This window comes from Brachionichthys hirsutus, chromosome 11 (genome assembly GCF_040956055.1).
Source record: "Brachionichthys hirsutus isolate HB-005 chromosome 11, CSIRO-AGI_Bhir_v1, whole genome shotgun sequence".
NCBI lineage: Eukaryota > Metazoa > Chordata > Actinopteri > Lophiiformes > Brachionichthyidae > Brachionichthys > Brachionichthys hirsutus.
In genome coordinates, this window is record NC_090907.1 from 3161837 (window position 1) to 3179008 (window position 17172).

Below are 17172 nucleotides of genomic sequence, written 5' to 3' on the forward strand. Positions count from 1 at the left end.
CTCACACACGAAACATTTCAACATGTGCGGATTTTATTCAATGCATTTGACAGAAAAATCACTTTTTCAGACCCAACCATCCCTGATTTGTGACGGCCGTGCAGCTGAATCGTCTTCTCACACTCCACCTCGCCACACGACCTTATCTTCTGACCACGGTACACAGACGTGAAACACGATCCATGCAAATGCGTTCAAGCACCGTTTCTTCTCTGCCCGTCATTTGTCAACATAAAGGCAACAGATTTAATGCAGATTTAATCCCCACTGTCTAATAGGGTCGTGTGGTCGGCGAGAAAAAAGGACTGGCATTCTATCCGAGCCAATCATAAGATGAGCCTATGGGCTATAAATTATACTGTGTGAGTTAAAGGGCGTATAAATAAAGGATGTGTTGTAGATTCTCTGATGAGAAACTGACTGAACAAGAACATCCACTATCATTGTTTGAAGCAAGAAAGATGGCGGAGTGTAAGGTGATGAGGGATTTCTGACATTGGCTAAATTGAAGACTAGATCAGAGCACTTCCCAAACGAGTCCGATCCGTGAAGGACTCGCCTCACAATCAACAGGACTTACAGGATCCTTTGCTAACGTCTCACGTCTGGAAGGGTACGACTGTTAAAGCGTGAGATTTAACACACATCTTCATGGTCCCTGTTGGGATAAACGCATCAGCACCATCACTGTGAGTGTGGTAGCATGCTGTCGCTAGCATTTAGCCTTTATCCTGTTTAAACAAAAACAACTTGTAGCGAACGATATAAGGAAATAGACAAATCAATAAGACATCAAAATAGAAAGTCAGTGTCCTTTATATTATAATACTTTACACAAAATTAAAATATTATGATTACTATTCTTTTTTTTTGATCGAGGAATTATTTATTATTTCTGGTTTATTTGAATATGGACAAAGACAAAACATAGACACATGTAGCACAAGTATCTGATGTTTGCATTATAGCGCTTATAGCTGAAGCTAATTTGCAGCACTTGTCCATAGATGATTTCAAGAGACTGATAAGCCAATGGTTAAACATTGATTAGCATTAATTATGTGTGTTTGTAACTTGTGTGTGTGTAATCATTTTGTCAAACCACTAAAAGAGAAACCCCTCCTTGTTTCCTCGTGACTTTGCCTGAACATTCACCCTTGAATGGAAATTTGCACTGAAACAAAGGTTGCTGTGCTGTTTTACACGACGTGCTACATGATGTAAGAGAGGTGGAGAGGTGAAAGAGTAAAAGTGAGGGGCCCCTACTGACCAACATGGACAGAGTGTGTGTGTGTGTGTGGAGTGACAAAGAGAAATGAAAAGTGGAGGGGTGCTGAGGTCAGGACCTGGGGTGCCAGTGAGAACAGCCATTTCCTGTTGACCTCTGTTTGCACTCTGGCCCCTGACCCTCGCCCTGCTCCGGGGCAAATCGGGGCAGGGTGAGGGGTATTCAGGGTTTGTTTAGGGGTTTGAGGGTAAATGTTGGGATCATGTATGGATGTTTGAGCGCTTTAAAGAGATTACGGTTATGAATATGTTGTGTCGATCAGAAGCTGCAATGCCAGGACAAGTAACAAGGAGGTTGTTTCTAATTTATGGTGTTTGCGTTAGCATGTGATACCTCCCTTATTTAACGGATAAACAAGTAAGACGCACGGATGCGATGGCTGCAAGGGAGGAGTCTGTAAGCCAGTAAAGAAAAGACGCCTCTATCTCTCCTGCAGCCTGAGGCCTGTGTCAGAGTTTAACAGATAGTCAGAGGACTGTCCTGAGGAGCGATTGCAATATTTGTCAAAAATGCGGCCCTGCAAATGTTAGAATATTTTATGCGGAGTTTATTTTGAGGGTCTGCGTGTCTCGAGAGGAAGCCGGAATATTCCGTAGCGGTATTGATGATGAGAAATGAATGCAGAAGAAGTTTTAAACTGTCTTTAATCATTTCTCTCTCCTTTTTTTGATGTGTGTCTGAGAGGCCAAGAGTTAGGATAGTGCTTGAAACATGTTGTATGTCTTCACACCTTATCTTACAGATGCACGGGACTGATTTCAAATATAAACAAAAAGCAGTGTTACCCCCCCCCCCCCACAGCAAGATGGGTTCAAATCCCGACCCAAAGGTCTGTGTCCGCGTGGCATCCCTCCAGGTTCAGTCCAAAAACATGCAGTGCAGGTGCATTTTTCTTTGAGGGACACGTTTGCTCATCCTGGGATGGACTAAAATGTTTTGTTTGTAAGGTCTCGATTGAGCATGTATGGATTTTGTCATGGGAAATGGCACAAAGCAGGCTGCAACAGTCAAATGTTTTAGTTCTAGATTGAATAATTTTATTTACAAGATCTCACCATAAAAATGCAATTTATTGTGTTCAGTGAGCAGCTTTGTGTTGACTGCGCACTCAAACATGAAGTACACACGTTGACACGTCGACTGGCCTTCATTATACGTTTCATCATGCTAACGCTCCACGTCTACATGCAACAAACAAATGACTGTTGCTGCTGTCAGACACTTCACGTCTGTCGCACCAGGTCAAAGTAGGCACACACACACACACACACACACACAGATGACCAGTGACAAAACCTAAAAAAAAAAACTTTTAATACTTTTACTGTATTTCTCATCATCACTCAGAAATGCTTCAGCAGTCTGAGCAGGACAGAGAGAGAGAGAGAGAGAGAGCTGAAATGTTTCAAAAGTCCTTTGGCTGCAGCTCCCCTCACGCACTGCTGTGACAGACAAATGTATTAGAAATGCTTACAAAGGATTGTGTGTATATGTTTGTGTGTGTGTGTGTGTGTGTGTGTGCATATGGCTTTCCGTGCAGTGTGTATGTATGTTGCAGGAAAGATCCTAAGGTAATGAGGTCAGCGGTAGGAGAGCGAGGCAGACTGGAAGTCATTCATAGTGTTTAGCTTCATGCTGAGGAAGCGCACTGATATTTCAATAAGCTTGCATGAAGCTGCATCCGCCTGGAGTGGCACACATAAATATAAAAATAGAATTAACAAAACTTTAAATAAAGTGGGTTTGGAAGGTGTGCGTGTGTTTCTTTGACAGTCAACGTGTGAAGGAAGACAGGAGGTGAAGAAGGCGTGTTCGTGGGATCAGGTCCCATCCAGTTACAGTCCACGTGTCATTGCAAAGGGATAAATGTCCGTCTGTCCCTCGGATCTAAGGGACCGTCTTCCTGTGGTTCAGCAGGCATGATGGGAAGTGTAGTTTAAAGCATGTGTCTCACCCACAGGCCACAGTGGAGACCTCGGAGAGGAGGAAGCACTTCTACTCTGAAAGAGGTATGGCTTAAACATGTGGGTCAGACTGTGTGTGTGTGTGTGTGTGTGTGTGTGTGTGTAACTGCTACATTGGGGTCAGTGTCTTTCAGGGGGGAATGTAAACGTGTCTCTTTTTCTTTAAATAGTGTTCTGAATGCGTCGTTACACATACACAGCAGCACACGCAGAAGCACATCCTGTCACACACACAACACACACACACCAGCATACGCACATTCATTCACTAATTTGCGCTAACACCCTCTCCCCCTCCCCCACAGCTAGTGTGCATGTATGTCCAGTCCCTGGGCAAGGAGCGGCTCTGCAGGGTGTGCGTGTGGCGGCGGGTGGAGAAGCATGGCTGCGTGGGGGTGTGGACCCGGGTAGGGGTGGAGGGAGGTTCCTGGGTGGGGAGGGTAGCCTGGTTGGGACAGCAGGGCACCGGGGTAGTCACCCTGAAGAGAAGACATCCCCTGGAGACCTGCAAGGATTCATATTAGCCTATATCGCCAGCTTTATTTATGATTTTCACTGTTGGTTTCTTAATTGTGTCCATGTGGGCCACCGTACCTGCTGTGCGAAGCCCAAGGTGGGGTTGACCGTCAAGCCCATAGCCCCCGAGAGCTGCTCCCTCTGGGCTGTAAGGACCGCATTGTCCTGAGAGACAACAGTCACCATCAGACAAACATACAAGGCACCAACACACACGCACACACACACACGCACACGCACACACACGTGTAGACAGACTTGTTTACCTAGCAACCAAATAGCTGTCTGACTCATAAACACCAACCTGAGCGATTTGACTGGTCAATCATTGGCTGAACTATCCTCCTCCTGGCGTTGATGAACCTGTGCAGGAGTAAAAAAAAAAAAAAAAGTGTGTTCAGAGAGAGAGAGACAAAAAGAAAGAGTGTTCAGAGAGAGAGAGAGAGAAAAAGAAAGGGTGTGTTCAGAGAGAGAGAGAGAGGCGAGGCCACTGTTTAATGGAGAAAAAGCTGACTGGGAGACTATTAACCTTTTCCATTTTACAACCACTTAACCCTTTCAGAGGGCAGAGTAAATCAACATTAGGGCAGAGCAGATATTGGCCACCCTGCGATAATTGATTGATCTGCATTGATCGGGTGACTCCTTGTGTGATGCGGCGGAAGTACACATAATCAGCCTATAAAATCTGTTGATTATCACGTAGCACGCGCTGCATATTTGGTATTTGGAGTGTGTGTTTCTTTATCGGCATCTGAAATACAAATCTTTCACATTATCAAAGAAATTATTGATCGGCAAAACGGAAACCTCTGAGTGTTACGTGAGCGTTTCAATCGAAGCAGCAACCGGTGAAGCCACATGGTCGCCTGGGGAATGAACAGAGGACTTAGAGCAGTAAACCATCTGATTATTGGATATCGATTTGCGATTCTGTTTTATGAACATGGAGCAAATTGATTTTTACCCTCCTGCAGTTTCAGAGAAAAAAATGCTCAGTATGACATTTCTTTTCCCTCTTTAAGCTTCTCTCTAATAAACCAGATTACAGTCCCCTCTCAAAGTCTTATAAATGTGCTTCCTTTCATTCACCTGACATTTATGTGCACAAATGTCCTCAATAAAGAGACACTGAGGAGTGAATGTGACTTTTGTTAGGTGTAAAACGCAGATCGCTGTTCATTCCTGCAGCAGCCGACATGTTATTGATGCCACAACGGCCCCTTCTGCTAAATTGGAAGTTCCACTCAAACATGACAGTTTAACGGCTTATTGACACGCCGCAGAGATAGAATTAACATATTGATCGAGAATGCACTGACCAGTTGTTGACCTGCAGGATGGTCAGTCCTGTGTCCAGCGCCAGCTGCTTCTTCTGCTCCTCGGACGGGTACGGGTGCTGGGAGAGGACATGCGGAGCTTTGGGTGAATGTTTGACGCTAAACAAGGTAAATAACCTTGAGGCTACTGCTAACGTAACATTCTGCAATGAAATAAATGTTTTCATACTGAGGACCTTCCATCTGAATGAGCATCACGATTGCTCCACTCTCACACACTGCCTCATTTAGGAGCTAATTACCTCACCAGCAGTTACCGGCTCATTTCTATCACTTATTCAGCAGTGAACATATTCACATAATCTCCTAATCCCCTGCTTTTTCATTTAATTGAATTCACCTCTATTATATCCTCGCTTCCCCGCTATCTGCTGGCCGGTGGCATTTTGCCTCACATTAAATCCCCTCTGCCAGTAATTATTCTCCCTCACAGCTGAACACAATCATTTGTCTTGCTGCAGCACAAAAGGACGTCTTAAATTATTGTCTAGATTCAATAATTATGTCTATGATAATGTAACGTGACTGCGAGGAGCACGTGAATAAGCTCTCTCACCGACAGATGCTGGAAGAGCCACGCTCTCATGATGTTTGTGGCCACTTTGGGGAAGATTCCTCTCTTCTTGTTGTTCCTCCGATCTCTGTCGGACTCATCCTCCTCTCCTGTGCTCGGGGAGGCCATTCCTCCATCCAGACCATCACCTGCAGGGATACCCGTGTTATATGTCTTTATCAAAATCACTCTGATGATGAATGCATTGCTCTAAAATCTCATACTTCATTTTACACAACTTCCCATCGAGTTGCCATTTCATTTATTCGGCTTTTGGACAATGGCTTTCTTTTATATATCAAATGCATGTTTTGTTTTGTTTTTTTATTCCTGGATCCACATGGTGATCTGGATCATCATCAAAAGATTCTAGCTTGTTCTTTGTATCTTTATACACCAACCATGAAAAATAAAAGTGAATCGGAGTTGATGTGTATTTTTAACTGATTTTTGAATCCATGAATGGGTTTTCAATGTTAAAATTTAATATTGTTTTTCTTGAACGGACTCTGGATCAGATCCAGAAGACATTTTTGGACACATTTATGACTGTGATTTTTTTTGGTGTGTGAATTGAATGCATATTTTACAAGATATGATCTTTTTTTTAAAATTCAATTACAATTGTTGTTTGATTTCAAAATTTTATGGGCTCTAAGTGAGACCAAGACCCATCTTCAGATATTTTTTCCATCACACAAATCATTTGTGTATGTGTGTCTCTCTGTGTGTGTGTGTGTGTGTCCGCGCATGCACCTGTGTCACTGCAGTTGTCTGCTGTGCTGAGTGAAGGCAGGCCACAGGTGCCCGGCGTTCCCAATGGAGTCGTGGCACATTCATCTGGCTCCCGTAACCATGATGCATTCTGCAGGAAAACAGAGAGGAAGGAGGTTGGAAGTAGAGCGATGGGCGGATGAGCGACTGCCCTCAGGGGACCGAACCAGGAATCGGTAAACACATGGTCACTATTCAGACATCAGGGGCGTGCGGCTGGACAGGTGAATGGAGGGTCTCATCTCACCTGCTCCGACAGACTGGAGCAGGATCCAGTGAAGTCCTCCATGTCGGACTTAGAGCCGCCCTCGCGTTCATCCAGGATGAGGTCTGTGGGCATTTTGCCCTTCAGACAGGTGATGTAACGATGGCAGAAGTTATCACACAGGTCGTGCACCTTCAGAAACAGATGTTTTTAACAGTTCATCTCATTAATAGTACCTAAAAAGGTCATGGTGGTGCTGGGAACGTTAAAAGAGAGGCATGCCCATGGCCATTTTTATACAGAAGCTATTTTTGCTTGATGTTATCATTCCTCATGTTCACACTGGCCATTAAAAGAAACAAATGCATGCCTGTCCATAAATATCTTTCAAAATCCGTGCCAACTCTTCACATTGTAGGGCGAGAATTGTCTTAAACCTTCTCAACAGAAGAACGCAAGTGGTCTGGAAACTCTAAACACTGATATGTGACATCTGACATCACGCTTCTCTCCCACCAACCTTCTCTAACTCCAGCAGATGAAAGCGGAGAACCTGTATGGCCTGGATCATCTGTGGGGTTGGAGATCAGGAACATATTATCAACACATTTTCCTCCATGCATGCAAAGAAGTGTGCTTCGATATCAGCGTGCTTCCTGCGTTCGTCATACCAAGTTGTCCAGCTCAGGGTTGGAAGAAAATATCGGCTTCGCCGAACGGATCTGCGAACGAAACGAGCAAGTGATTAGAAATCTGAAATCTTGGAGCGCTGTTCTGGCAGTCGGCCCGGACGCTTTGCCTCACCTGCTTGGCGAACGCGGCAATGTCGTCATTGAAGGATTCTGAGGAGCAGACGTCGCTGTGATTGGTCATGCCGGGGAGGTTGGAGGTGGAATCTCGAGGGGAGCAGGTGGCGAGCTCGCACTTTTCAAACACTAAGGCCAGCAGTGGGAACAGTGGGTGACTGCGCACACACACACACACACGCACACACACACACACAGTTAACATACACTTCACTCACATTTTCACCAAACAAATACATACCGCATGCTAATCTGCTGAACAAGAAGAAATGTTAAATGTTCAACTGTTTTGTCATCACTAAAAAAGCTCCATAAATGATTGTTGGCACCATCGAATGTTTCAAACCAGGCGCTCACCCATAGATCTGGTCTTTGTGGTGTTTGAGGGAGTCGGGCACGGTGGGTCCATACTGTGGGGGAGGAAATGGCCTGACATCGTCCCCGTAACCCCCCACCGACATGCCCTCCGACCCCGAGTAGTGCACCAGCTCTTCATACTGAAACACAATTAGATGGAGAGACAGAAAGCATGAGACACGTTGGACATCTGTGCCCGTCCGACATTAAATCATAGCGTGATTTTATTATGAGGCTGAGCAGTCGGGGGCACACTGAGGACTGGACTGTGGCTTGATTTCTGATTGGCTGTTGAACACTTTTAACAGTTTTACTCAAATGAATATTACCCCTCACCTGCAGTTCTCACAAAGGTTTTAATGGAGCTTTTCTCACGTCCAAGTTTCTAAAGGTTCGAGGATTTTACTCTGTACAGATTGTAAAAGCCCCTCAGAGGTAAATTGTAATTTGGGCTACACAAATAACATTTGATTGATTCAACTACAATGTCGTCTCCTCCCTCCTAAACACCGACCAGAGAGGAGCCGTGCTGAGACTTCCCTCACTGGAGACTCCATCAGTGGATCTCACACACACACGCATGTCACACACACACACACACACACACAGCCAGACTGACGCAACATGTCTGACTCCGTTGTTCCCACCTCTCCTTGTGTTACAGGGATCATTTGTGCTTCACTGCAGAGGAAACATTGTCAAGTCAGCAGATCTTCCGTTTCTCTTTCTGCTGGATTAAAGAAGCTTCTTGGAGAAGTCCCGCGGGCCCAGCGGGATCACAGGCAGCACCTGCTATAGGTGTCCTGGCCCAAAACACCTTTCACTTCTGTGTTCTTTTGACCAAGTCATAAAAATGATGATCTGCTTAGCTATAGTTTCTGTGGAGAGAGACTATTCCCAGCAGGCTTCCTCAAGAGATGATGATTTACTGCAGTGAGGCGAAGGATAACTGTACAAAAAGAGATGCGTCTTTACCTGTTCTTAGCAATGATGAAAGCTTTTTTTTTTTTTTTTTTGCTTTTTGCAATGCTGTCAGACACCAAGATTTATTGTGTCCAATTTGAAATGAGTTTGTTGTCCTTTGCGGAGCACATTAATACCTGAAGTTTAAATTGTGCTTTTAAGAAAACAGACGTGAAAGGAATTCATCTCTCTCAGCATTGAAACTAAATGATCCAGCTTTATACGTACATTCATTGTCTCTTTGAAAACCCATCAGCCCTGGAGGTCTCGTAGTTTGGAACAACTGTCCTAAATAGTTATCAGATTTTTGTATTTCAGAGTCCCATATGGCCACCGGGATCACAGAAAGCACCTGCTCTGAGGCCCTGACAAATTCTACAGTTTTTATGGAGGCCGACTATTAACACAATCACCACTATCAGATTGCGCGTCTCTCTTTACGCACGGCCCCTATCGGGTTTCCGTGCGTCAAGCGGATCAAAGCCTACAAGTCGAGATGACAAATTCCACAAATGTTATATTAAAAGTCACGGATCCAGTAAACAGGCTTCAGAGGACAACATTTCCATTGCAGCTTTTAGTTATTTTAAATGAGACAGACGTGTAAAGGCTGGGAGAGTCGATATTATAACATATCGTGTAAGAATATCATCCTTTTTCTTCATCGACTGGACCCAAAACGAGGTGGAAGGTTGGAGGTTATACGTTTTTAAAAAGAAAAGAAAAGAAAAGAAAGTCTATAGAAACAATGGCTACACAGCCTCGTGTAGGTCAACCCGAAATCAATAAAGCCTCGTTCACAAATAATGAAAAAGGATTATTTAATTTTACATATATACGTTTAGAGTTTAATATATTACAGATTAGTGACAAATAATTCCGAGTTTTCTGTGTTGAACATTTTACTGTAAACTTAGTTGGACTAATATTTTTCTAACTGCGTATTTGTGGAAAATGAAAGTGAAATGAATCTGTTTGAGAATTATTTTTTATTTATATAAAATACTGTTAAACCTAGACACATCTCACAACAATACAACAACAAAAGTCTATTAAAACACTGTGACGTGTCTCCAAACAACAACAATCTTTTTAAAGACGCTTTCTTACATCCATTAATTAAATAACATCTAGAAAAACAACTTGCGTTTTCGCATGAATCTGTGTGCGCGTGTGCGCGTGTACAGTGATTTTCTGTCTGCACATGTCTAATTATTGCTCTCTTTCACCCAGAGGTCTCAGTCCGCCTGCTGCCTGTTTCTCCTCCACCACCATGCCTCTGAATCACTGTAGCAAAAACACTGACCTACTTACAGAGTCCGAGCCGCATCTCCTTCCCCTGACGCTGAATGATAAATCCATATTATTCTGAAGGGGATTAAACATCCCGATAGGAAGTTCTCCTTATATGGGCTGATCGATCGCCGAACACACGCACCACCTCCAGTGAAAAGCGTCGGGAGGTGATCTTGGAACATTTCTGAGCAGCTTTATCGCAGTTCTGATGCTTCTCTGTAAACACCGAGCCCCGTGCCAGACCAGTACGGTCCACTGGTCTGGGTCCAGTTGGCCTTGTGTTTAGTACGGCTGCAAAATCCTTGCCCAAGAGAGCACGCAGAGGATTCCCACCCACCCCATCCGCTCTGTGGCATGGACCACGCGGTCCCACTATAAGCTGCTGGTGTGAAACCATCTCTTTAACACGCACTGACGTGCACCACCTACCCTCTTCTCCATGCGACTCGACAGCCAGTCTCACACCGGAGACGTTGATGCTCGGCTCGGCTATTCCAGCGAGCGTCGCTCCCTCCCTCTGTCCTGGAAAACAAAAGTAAAAATAAAATAATAATCTTTTTTTTTTTTTAGGAGACAAGATGAACATGCAAAAAGCTGTCTGAACAAAAAAAAATTAAAAAAAATGCAAGTCTGTGTACAGAAAACAGCGAGGACCTGCTTGCCTGCGCGTTTTCTCCGCGCGCATCGCGCTTTATGCCAAGACCGGAGATTCTATGGACCTCAGTGCGCGATCAAAGCGTAATGGCTTGTAATACACTTAGCGCTAATAAAGCCTCCATCCTATTAAACGCTATCGGCTGATGACGCGCGGAGGTTCCAGTAAATGGTGTGAAATATCCCACCGAGCCGTATCGATCCGCCGTATCCCGGTCCTGTTCGGGCCGTGTCCGGTGTCGTCCACCAACCAGCCCGGTGAACGGGAGCAGCGGCTTCTCGCAGTGCGTCGCCTCCGCCGCGGGTGCGCCTCCGCCTCGCCGCCGTCGGGATGCTCGGTGATGCGGGAGACAGGGTGAACGCGTCCCCCTCCGCGCAGCGTACGGCGACAGACCGGCAAATGTCAGGAGCGGGATTGAGCGATGATGCTTTCGGTCTCAAGAGGAGAGGAGGAGGAGGAGGAGGAGGAGGAGAGGAGGAGGAGATGGTGCGTGCAGTGTGCGGGGAGGTTTCGGAGGGTCAAAACGCGACGGGGTCTCTTGGCCCCCTCCCTCCCTTCTCTCCTCCTCTTCCTCCTTTAGGCCTTGTCCTCCTTATCACAGACACAAAACGCCAGAGAAGAAGAAGCCCCCCCCCCCTGTTATTTTATCGGGGCGCACCTCGGAGCTGATATCGCTCCTCAATCATCATGTCCTCCTTTCTCCTGACGCTCCAGCGGAGATAGAACGTTGAACTGGGATTAACCCGGACAATCAATTCATGTGATCAGAATACGAATATAGTCTGTATTAAAGAAAGACGCACGTTTCAGCTTGTCAAGAAATATTAAAAAGGGAAGTCAGTTAATTTGCTTCAAATGTGAGATAGAAAAGAAATAGTTACAGATAAACAAGTAACTAAAGTAACGAAACAAAAGTATTGAACAATTTGTTTTGCCTGCTGCTGAGTTCAACGTAACGGAGCCGAGATAAACCGGATCATAAATCCGGATGACAGGAAGGCTGCCGGCTGATAACAGCTTTCAGTGTTTCATTGTTTGCGTTGACGTCCATTGTCGCTCCTTTTACGCGCCCCAAATGGCCCCCCCAAGTTTTACTTTAACGAGCCTTTCACGTGTTGGTGGTGGAATAAAAAAAAAAAAAAAACGAAGTCTTGTTTTGTAAATGACGCCTAAGTAACATAATAATTATTCAGAACGCTCCTCTTCCCCGGGTCCCGCTGAGAGGGGCCAACAGGCGGCTGCACTTCAATCGGCAGCGGCGCGGCGGGGCGGTGCGGGGCGGTGCGGGCGGCAGTGGCGTTTGACCGTGGGGCGGTTTGTGGGGGGGGGGGGGGGGCGCACCGTCCTTCCAGTCTGGGGTCTTTTAACTCCGGACCCCCCCAAGCCGGTATTAGAGCCGTGACGCAACGCGAGAGATGACCTCACGCGTGTTTTCACGTTAACAGGTTAAAAAGGATTAACGGCGAAACGCTGCTTCCACTGTGCTCTTATACATGCTGACTTCTGGAGGCCATTTCAGTGCAAGGACTCCTCTACCTATAAATCATATTTATCTGTACCATATATAGCTAAAATACTCTTAACATGTAGATTACATATTTACATACAAATATGAGGTGAAATATGACAAACATTGAACCTGGCTGGAGAGAAAGTGTCTCATTTTAGGGGAAGAGCTGCAGTCAGAAGAAACACATCATTAAAAAAAAACAAGCCATTCTGCTTTATAGTGTCTTTAAAGTTAATGGACGCTCCTTAACAACATATTTAAAATTGATTCCATGATAATCGGGTTCATTTTGCTTCCAAACACATAAGAGAAGGAAAGGATCATTGGGATCATATAATCAGCAGGTGAAGGATGTTTAATTGATCTGCTCCAGCATGAACGGATCTCGTTTCGCTGCCTTTGGAAGATTCTCCTCACATCCGTGCTGTTATCTATCTGTGGACGCTGTGTGACGGCTGATTTAAATAAAGACATGGATTCCTGTCTGGGGGATCATTTCCACGTCAAATCGCGTTTTCATGACCTCCACTCCAGTCGTGGCGCTCTCCTGGTAAGAGGCCGACTGTTTCCCCGCAGCCCACAGCGGAACCTCAGTCGTAGGCAGGCTCACCGTGGGACCGTTCTGCATGTCAAGGCTGCTGCAGTTATTTGTCACTCCCTGTCAAGAATCAAATGCCCTCTCCTCTGCCCCCCCACCAAGGCCTGTCGAGCACATGCATGCAGATTGCAAAGCGGGTTCACGGTGGCAGACACAATGGCGTGTGTGCGTTTGCAAGTTTGTGACTGAGCGTGCGCGCTGGAGGTTTTTCAAAGTTCTGCCTCACTGCAGGCGACGCCTTGGGCTGCAAGACAGGAAACAACAAGCAGGGGAGGGAAACCGTGTTCGTGATCGTGTGTGCGTGACCGTGTGGCGTTTAGCTGCAAGACAAACTCCTCGTATGAAATTAGTAGAGCAGTCCTACTTTCCCTCGGCTTGCCCACAAAGACTCATTTCCTTGCCTCGACCAGACAGAGGGGAGCTGGAGGAAGGTTGAGAGGCCACCTCCCCGCATTGTTGACATCAGTGACTCCGCCATTAAGAGAATGTGCATGGCTGCTGTGACCTTTGGCAATCCCACGCAGCCACCCAAGACATCAGAGAGCGGTGGCTGCCTGCACGAGAGCGAAATGATGGAGGGAAGGGAAGAAGAAAAGAAACTGAGAGGGGTACACATGAGGGGTATAGCTGGGGGTGCCGAGAGCATTTTTATGAGCGGGTGCCTCTCCGCTTTCTTTCTGGGTCCTCTGGCTGCGGACACATGAAATGTGTATGACTGTTTCTCAGTAAACCCCCCCTTTTCTACTTTTGCAGCCTGTTTGCAAACTTCCTCTCCAGTTTCCCTCGTTCCTCCCCTCCGATCGCCCCTCCCGTTATTTCCCTGCTGCTATTCTCCCTTCTGTAATTTTCTTCCTCTCCTACTTCGCCCTTCCTCCTCCTCCTCCTCCTCCTCCACCTCACTCCATCCCACCCCTTATAGATGGAGATTAACTTGGGAGAGCAGCGCCATCAGTCCTCCTGACTGTTTGTTGTTAAGGAGATGGATGGAGGCTTACTCTGCCAGCCTCACGCAGCCGCAATTACACCAGCCGCCATGATGGATGGAGGGGAGGGGAGGGGGCGGGGGTGGAGCGAGGGAGACACAGAGAGGGGCATCTATCACACCCCTTAATCTACCTGTCACTGCAAGGGCTTGGATGAAGGGGGGGGGGGCAGTACGTGAGGGGAGATTTATCCCGACTGTTGGTCAAAGGTTTATTCGTTTTTTTCATTTTTGTTTTTAGCTGGAATTTGTTTAATTTGACTTTTGGAGAATGAGGCCTGCAGGGACCGGACTCATTAAAGGTCCCAGTCACACCAGAGCTTATTGGATTCTGTTGAACATGTTGAGGTGTGTGTGTGTGTGTGTGTGTGGTAAAGGGGTACCTACAAGGGGTAGCTACAAGCCTGCAGCCCCCCAATATTTTTATTGATCAAATATTATTTCATGAATTTGCCAACAGGGAACGATGCCGTTTTTGTTTTCCATTTTTCAAAAATGTGCAATTTGAATGTGAGACATTTTTGCACACACCCCATTTTGAAATATACACACATGCATACTGCAAAAACATACAAATAATACGCACACAATCACACACTACGTTGTTTGCCATCCCATCTGCAGTTATTGCCTCTCCACTCCACCAACACACACCCACCCACCTCTGCAGCATCTTCAGCTCATCCTCATACCTGTGGAAGGTATCAAGGCGGTGACCTATCGTCTAGGAAATTTGCATACATTGCCTGTAATGTTTCTCCATTTTTCCACAGTGCTGCAGCAATATTATGAAAAGTAATCTGAGGTCTCCTACCCTCTGCCCCTCCTTCTCCCATCCCCATCTTCCTCCTCCACCTCCTCATCTGTCCATAAGAAGTGAGAGATGGGATGGAGGGATTAATTCTCTTCCGCCCAAGCCAACCCTGGGAATGATAGATGAACAGATGCAGGGAGGGAGCAGAGGAGGGGAGGGGGGAGATTAAAGGAGAGAAGTCTGAGGGTTCATAAATTCAAAGAGGGAGACCTGGTCCACATCAAACACTAATAAGATCTGCAAAAAAAAAATCCATGATGAGGGAGAGGGAGTCAGAGGTGGAGTGTGGAGGGGAGATGTAATAGCATTAGATGTAATCTAATCACGACAATAAGATGTGAATGGATGAGTGTACACATGGTGATTATGCAGAAGAGGGATGGTAGTGTGTCGATGAAGCTTTGATGCACGAGTTCAGGCTCCAGTCTTGGTCAACGGATCAACGGATGAAAGCAATGGTGACACTGGTGACGCTACGAGGATGCAAAATGCCTCCGATTGTGAATCAAGAGCAAAAAAAGTGGCAATTTAAGGGGCTCGCTCTGTGGGTGTCGTCACGAAAGGTTTTAAAAAAGTGTTTTTGTGTGAGATCATTATGGTAAGAATCAGCGTAAAGTGTCGTCGTGCAGCCGTGACCTGACTCGGATCAGATAGAGTGCCCCTTCACCTCCTTCACCTCCTCCTCCACCTCCTCCACCAACCACCCCCAGCCTCTCCTCAATCCACACGGGCCACATTTTTCATGGGCCAGCTGTCGGAGAGTCGTGATTGGTTGGCTCTGGAGACAGATAGCCGATAGGCTCTGATTAATAGTTGAGGCCCAAGAACTTCCTCATTGATCAACAGGACAGACCGGAGGAGGAGGAGGAGGAGAGAGAAAAAGCATGCCCTGTCGCTCTGCTAGTGCTGGCTGATAACCCTGATAGTGGCTCGTGGCGTGTGTGTAAATGTGTGTGTGTGTGTTTATTTGCAGAGATGGGAAGATTTTGGAAACAGGATGAAATGGAAGCGCTGAGGTGAAAAGGTGCTTCAGGTTTCCTCTCCTTTTTTTAAAAAGCTCTGATTGATGCAGTGTCCCATCACCTGCGAGTTTTGTATGAATAAGAAGGAAATGTTACACACTAACACACACACACACACACACATACGCTCGTATACAAACCGCTTTGTTGGTGGCAAATATGTGATATATATGTCTGAGGTGGAAAAAACAATGAAGGTCCAAAGGAGGATCCGTGATGTTCTCCCACCTTGGACAGGCAGAGTAAAATATTTATTTAAATATGAAGCAGATGGGCGATGTATTATAAGAGATAAAAAAGCAGCTAGCAGCAGTTAGCAGCTACCACAAAAGAGAAGAAAATCAAGCGGGAATGACCTGAAATTGGGGAGGGGAGTCAGTGTGAGCTCCGGGGACTCTGGACAGAGGAGCTGACCGTGCTGCAGGGAGGGTGAGTGAATGCCGTCGCCATGTTACTCCACAAAGCTTCACTCCGTGCAAAAGATCACGCCAGACGCTAACGCCGCCGTGTCGTGTGATTAAGTCAAGCCTCATAGCGGAGAAACTGCTCGCTATTTAGGAATCACACACTGGAGCAGCGATGACATCATTCTGTTGGGTGTAAACAAACAAAGGCATCACAGAGAAGGGACGTCTTACAGTGTGTGTGTGTGTGTGTGTGTGTGTGTGTGTGTGTGTCACCTCCTGTTGTTCTGTTTAGCCCACAGTTGATTGATGATCTCCACTCCCACAGGGTCAGAGAGGTCGTGACCTCCCACTTTTGACCCCCTACTGAGAAGGTCACACACACACACACACACACACACAAACAGATGGCCCTGGGACAACTGGTTCTTCCTCACACAAATACTCTTCATCTGATTTGTCTCACATTATCAACACAACAGTATCACATCCACAGACAAGCCAGCAAACACGAACTCTTGAGCAAAGATGAGCCAGCCAGACGTGAACAATTCGTATTCAGCTTTGAAATAATGGGTGCTTTAAGATTCTAAATATTTTTCCTGCATATGTTTGGGAACGTTGCGCCACCCAGGTTTAGTTCTTTTTTTTAAGGCTGGTGATGTAAAACTGAACAGCCTTATTTCCTGATGTTCCTGCTGCACTTCTGTTGATTCAAAAGCCACCAATGCATCACGCAGAGATCATCAGTTCTCACACTTTAACCCAAGCCTCCGCACCCATCAGAAAGGAGGAGCTAACTCTAGTAGCTTAGAGGCTACCGTTCTGAGTCGTGTCCGCGTGTGTTTTCTCCAGGTTCTCCGGTTCTCTTCCCGCCTCAAGAAGCATGGAATTTAGTGCCTGAGTTGCTGTCTGTCTCTGCCTGTGCGCTGGCGACACATTCGGGGTGTACCCCACCTGTTGCCCATAGCAAGCTGGGATAAACTCAAGCAGACCCGTGAGCTGCAAAGCGGAAAGGTGGTTGTGGGTGAGACAATCGTCTCATGTTCAAGAAAATGGATGGATACATTTGGGATAGATTAATGTTTTCTAAACTAATTTATTTTATTACATTTTTCATCTCCT

At 46.1% G+C, this 17172-nt stretch overlaps 1 protein-coding gene across 1 annotated transcript; it reads right to left on the bottom strand.

The window, feature by feature from the left end:
* Positions 1 to 3557: 3557 nt before the first annotated feature.
* On the bottom strand, positions 3558 to 10503 carry meis3 (myeloid ecotropic viral integration site 3). The gene is made up of 12 exons (XM_068745239.1): positions 10492 to 10503; positions 7804 to 7943; positions 7445 to 7604; positions 7312 to 7362; positions 7161 to 7211; positions 6683 to 6832; positions 6418 to 6526; positions 5665 to 5810; positions 5091 to 5167; positions 4073 to 4131; positions 3847 to 3933; positions 3558 to 3757 (listed from the first exon to the last, which is right to left on the bottom strand). Exons 1-12 carry the CDS (start codon positions 10501 to 10503, stop codon positions 3558 to 3560), a joined length of 1242 nt encoding a protein of 413 aa, XP_068601340.1.
* Between the last annotated feature and the right edge of the window lie 6669 nt (positions 10504 to 17172).